The 5,403-nt window shown below is 41.4% G+C and overlaps 1 protein-coding gene across 1 annotated transcript; it reads right to left on the bottom strand.

Moving 5' to 3' along the window:
• Window positions 1-3,214: 3,214 nt before the first annotated feature.
• Window positions 3,215-4,157, bottom strand: LOC112577749 (prostaglandin E synthase 3-like). Its single transcript, XM_044936265.1, has one exon. It carries the CDS (start codon window positions 3,998-4,000, stop codon window positions 3,518-3,520), a length of 483 nt encoding a protein of 160 aa, XP_044792200.1. The 5' UTR covers window positions 4,001-4,157; the 3' UTR covers window positions 3,215-3,517.
• Between the last annotated feature and the right edge of the window lie 1,246 nt (window positions 4,158-5,403).

Raw genomic sequence — 5,403 nt, 5'->3', positions numbered from 1 at the left:
AGTAAGATCCTACATACTACATGATGCGGCCAAAAAAATAAGAGTTTAAGAAACCTGGGTGAATAGATGAGAAAGGGCATTCTAGGGAGAGAGATCACCTGTGCAAAGCCTTTGATGTTTAAGATTATTTCTAAATGCAGCCTTCAGACCTCCATTTTGTGCAGGAGAAATAGCACATGGACCGTATTTTTCTTTATGTCAATAGAAACCACAAATTATGGGCCTGTCAGCATACTGGCTTTCTCTTCTACCTGTCCCATTGAGTCACTTAGAATTCTAGGCTTACTCGACTGGGATGAAGTTACAGGGATTTTGCTGTATCCAGTGGGAAATACAGCTTTTACCCATGGCAGAAAATCTGTTTAAGCATTTTCACAGAATAGACCATATGGTGGTACAGGGCTTGGAGGTGACAAGATAAAGGCAGAGAAAATCTTTGCTACAGGTTCAGGTGATGAATGTATCAGACAGGTCTTTGCCCTAGGGAAAGCACATAGATTCAAGTGTGCTCAGGTAGGCTGGAAGCTTCTCCCATCACAAGTACCGTGGTGGTTATTTTTGAAGTTGTTTAGAGCAAGCGCTCATCTTGCTTAATGAAACATTTAAAAGGGCAAAGTCCCTGCTCTAGTTTTTTTCTAAAGTCGAATAGAGAAAGAACCAGTTATTTTTTTATCTGATCAGATCACATGAAAAAATCATGAAGTCATAAAAAAATCTCTTTGGTACATGGAAACTTCATGCGTTCATAGACACTAATGGTCTTTCCCATTTTTGCTCCTGCCTCATTGCACACTGCATCTAGAAGGCACCTAGTTAAAAGTGCATGTGAAGGAGAGTAATTGATGACTGTAGTAGCTAACCCTGCAGAACAACTTGCCATGTGCTTTTTGCACATGTATTGTTTGTTTCTCTCAGCAAATATATACAGCTGATAAAGTTTGGGGAGGTTAAGAGCTCATTTCAGGACACAGACACAGAGCAAGGATTCAAACCCAGGAGTGTCTGGCTTCAGACTCCTAATATATTTCTCTGTCTCATTTTGTCTGCTAAACTTTGTGGATCTAGAGTATAATGGTTGGCACAATGGCTGTTCTGAAAATGTAGTGATAAGCATGTACTTAGCCTGTATGTCAGAGGTACAAAACTTAAGTCATTGAAGCAGAGTGAGAAAAGAGAATGAGCCTCATCACCAAGCAAGGGTGACTGTGGATCCACCCTTATCACCTCATCAAGGACACTGCTCTACTAGTTATTCTTACTCCCTTTCTGCATCAGCTCTCCTCACTTTCTACAGTAGCATTTCCATCAGTATCTAAAACACTGTAATCTTAAAATTAACCTTCTCTGAATCCCACATCCTTCCTCCAGGTAACACCTCATTTCCCTAATGGCAAACTGAAGAGTTGTCTACATCTACTTCGTCCACTCTTATTTTTTCTCATACCTACTCTATTCAGACCTTTGCTGTCACTTCTTAACAAGATCATTCTTGTCAAGCTCACCAATGGCCTCTGTGTCACCAAATCCAATGGCTGTTTCTCAATCCTCCTGTTACAGCCTGTTATCACAATGTGACCTAGTTTTTCTCTTGCAAACACTAAGCCACTAAAACCTCACTCTCTTTCTATACTGCTGTACTCAGCCAATCCTCAACCTCTTTTGCTGGTCCATCCTTGTATTAATTAAAGTTTATATCTGGCTGCTAATAAGAGAACTCAGAAAAATAGTGGCTTAAGAAAGGTACTAAGGATAGTTATGACCAACCTAGATAGCATATTAAAAAGCAGAGATATTACTTTGCCAACAAAGGTCCGTCTAGTCAAGACTATGGTTTTTCCAGTGGTCATGTATGGATGTGAGAGTTGCACTGTGAAGAAAGATGAGTGCTGAAGAATTGATGCTTTTGGACTGTGGTGTTAGAGAAGACTCTTGAGAGTCCCTTGGCCTGCAAGGAGATCCAACCAGTCCATTCTAAAGGAGATCAGTCCTGGGTGTTCATTGGAAGGACTGATGCTAAAGCTGAAACTCCAGTACTTTGGCCACCTCATGCGAAGAGTTGACTCATTGGGAAAGACCCTGATGCTGGGAGGAATTGGAAGCAGGAGGAGAAGGGGATGACAGAGGATGAGATGGCTGGATGGCATCACTGACTTGATGCACATGAGTTTGGGTGAACTCCAGGAGTTGGTGATGGACAGGGATGCCTGGCCTGCTGCGATTCATGGGGTCGCAGAGTTGGACATGACTGAGCGACTGAACTAAACTGAACTGAAGAAAGGTACATGTGCCTTTCTCTTATGTGACTTGAGTGCTGCAGGTAGATAGTCTAAGGCTGGTAAGGTGGCTCATGTATCATCAGTGTTCCAGCCTCCTGCTATCTGCCCTATTTCTCTGAGCACATGGCTTCTACTCTCCACGTTTCCTCAGGGAAGAAAACTGGCTATTGCAGTTCTGGTCATCATAACCACTTCTAGGCAGGAAAAAAAGGAAAGAGGAAGTATAAAAGGATACACTTTCAAGTTGAGTCAACCTTCTTTGCAGTCACCTTGACACACTGTACTTTTCTACAAGGAAATCTGGGAAATGCAGTTTTTATTTATTTATTTATTTTTTATTTTTATTTTTTAGAAGTCTTCCAACAGTTTATTAGAAAGAATGTAGACATTAAAAAAAAATCCTCACTGTCATGAACATAAATTGAGGTTTACAGCCCAGGTACAAGCTGAATCCAAAAAAAAAAAAAAAAAGGAATAAAAAAATCCAATAGTGTATTAACATTTTTTCCACTCATTTGCCATACTGACAGTGCAAATACAAATTTGGTCTAAATGTACAGACTCTCAAGAAACAATGTACAGCCTTTCTTCGTCCTCCATGCTAAGAGATGTAAAAGTTTAAGGGTCAAACAATACTAAATGTACAGGCTTCAAAACCATCTAAATTAGGGCATTCACTAGTTTTAGCTAAGATACATCTGGAACACTGACAAGTGATCACTTACATATAATAATGTGAAGTAAATTTTTTGAAAAATAGAACTTTAGTGGAACAATCCTGAAGGATATGCCAGAGGAATAACATGTTACCAGTTTAAAGTATCAACCAATTCTTTCAGCCACTTTGAGTCCATGTTCTAAAATCTAAAATTTAGTTACTTTCCCTAAGCCAGAGAGCTTCCTATCATGTCAGTATCTAAGTTATGAGTAAAGGAGACTTAGGTGAGATTTTTATTTATCACAACTGCTGTATCAACTGCTTAGGACCTCAACAGCATCATGGAAATCTGGGAAATGTTCATGCACAAGGTTATTGCCTTAGCTGACTTAAAACTGCCCCATACAATGGTACATATCAACCCTTAGTGAAGCCTTAAAAAAAACAAACAGGTTGAAAAATGGGTTAAAGGAGGCAAATACAGCATCTGCCTTTAGAGCTATCAATTCAGGAATTCTCTCAATTACGAAATCTTGCAGAGAAGTTATTTTTCTTTCTCAAAATCCAGCGATGACAACATTCCTTACTCCAGATCTGGCATTTTTTCATCATCACTGTCTTGTGAATCATCATCTGCTCCATCTACTTCTGGTAAATCTACATCCTCATCACCACCCATGTTGTTCATCATCTCAGAGAAACGATCAAAATTAGACATGTCTTCATCGGAATCATCTTCCCAGTCTTTCCAATTATTAAAGTCCACACTAAGCCAATTAAGCTTTGCCCTTTCTTTTGTTAACCTTGGCCATGACTGGCCAGATTCTCCTTTTCGTAAACAACATAAAATCGATCTGTCCGTTCTTTTATAATTGGAATCATTTGGATCAATACAGTGAAAAAGATCAATTTCATTTAAATGTTTAAAATTATCACTTCGTCCAAGACAACTGAATGTAAATTTCGATTTTTCAAAATTTACATTAACGTCTTTACTGTCTTCAACACAAAATTCAATGAAGACATAGTCCCTCCGATCGTACCACTTTGCAGAAGCAGGTTGCATCGTGAAACGGGGCAGGGGGACGGGCGAACGGGTGGGCGGGCCTCTCCGGGCGGCAGCTCCTGGGCAGGCGACTCCTCTCCGGTGGCGACTCCGGCGTCTTCTCCCCAGTCGCGGCCTCTTCTCGCTTTCCTCAAGCGACGGCGGCCGCAGTTGTTATTTTTAAGTTTGGAACATTGCAGCTTTTCATTAATATCAAGTTTCTTTTATTAGGAAGAAAGGTAAAGTGACATTGAAAAGGCAACTAGAAGTCTCTGCCCATTCATCATTATTATGACATGTCAAACTCAGTCTTCAAACTGCTTCTTGTCTCTATTTATCCTAGCTCCCCAGGTGTTCTCATCCACTAGATTTACAGTCCTTCCCCCCCCCCCCCCCAAAGTTATCTCTCTAGTCCTAATCTTTCCTCTAAATTTCAAAATTGAATATTTGGTTATCTGCTTTATGTCTCTACATGAATCCAATAACTATCTCAAGCGTGACACGTCTAAACCTGAACTTGTGCTTCTCACCTTTAAACTGTGTTCCCTCACCAACTTCCCCGTCTCAGTACATGGCGACTCTGGATTACTCAGGCCAAGAAAGAACTCTACAGTTTTCTTTCTCTCATAATGCAATGTGCATGTGTGTGTGCTAAGTCACTTCAGTCGTGTCTGACTCTTTGTGACCCTATGATCACTCTTTGTGATCCTTTGTCCACAAGATTCTCCAGGCAAGATTATAGGAGTGGGTTGCTATGCCCTCCTGCAGGGGATCATCCTGACTCAGGGATGGAACCCATGTTTCTCTTGTTTCCTGCATTGGCAAGCAGGTTCTTTATCACTAGTGCCACCTGTGAAGCCCATAATGCAGTATAGAATTAGCTTTATCTAAGAAATCTGTCCGGAGAAGGCAATGGCAACCCACTCCAGTACTCTTGCCTGGAAAATCCCATGGACGGAGGAGCCTGGTAGGCTGCAGTCCATGGGGTCGCTAAGAGTCAGACAGGACTGAGCGACTTCACTTTCACTTTCCACTTTCATGCATTGGAGAAGGAAATGGCAACCCACTCCAGTGTTCTTGCCTGGAGAATCCCATGGATGGAGAAGCCTGGTAGGCTGCAGTCCATGGGGTCGCACAGAGTCGGACATGACTGAAGCGACGCAGCAACGCAGCAAGAAATCTGTCCAGAATCCAGCCATGCTCACCCCCTCAGCTCCTATTTCTACTACTTCATTTGTTATCACCTCCCACCTGGATTGTGGTGGTAGCCCCTAACTGGTCTTACTGTTTTGACCCTGTCCATCTACTTTATTTTCCACTCAACGGCCAGATGATTCCTTCTAGGAAATAACGGGGATCATGTTTTTTTTCTCTGTTCAAAGTCATCTAATTTCTTCCTATTAGAGTAATGTCCAGTCCTTACC

This window comes from Bubalus bubalis, chromosome 2 (genome assembly GCF_019923935.1).
Source record: "Bubalus bubalis isolate 160015118507 breed Murrah chromosome 2, NDDB_SH_1, whole genome shotgun sequence".
Lineage (NCBI taxonomy): Eukaryota > Metazoa > Chordata > Mammalia > Artiodactyla > Bovidae > Bubalus > Bubalus bubalis.
This window is presented reverse-complemented; position numbering and strand designations above follow the sequence as displayed.

Excerpts from the sequence above, each read along its gene's own strand:
- LOC112577749 (XM_044936265.1), bottom strand. The coding sequence starts at position 4,000 with ATGCAACCTGCTTCTGCAAAGTGGTACGATCGGAGGGACTATGTCTTC.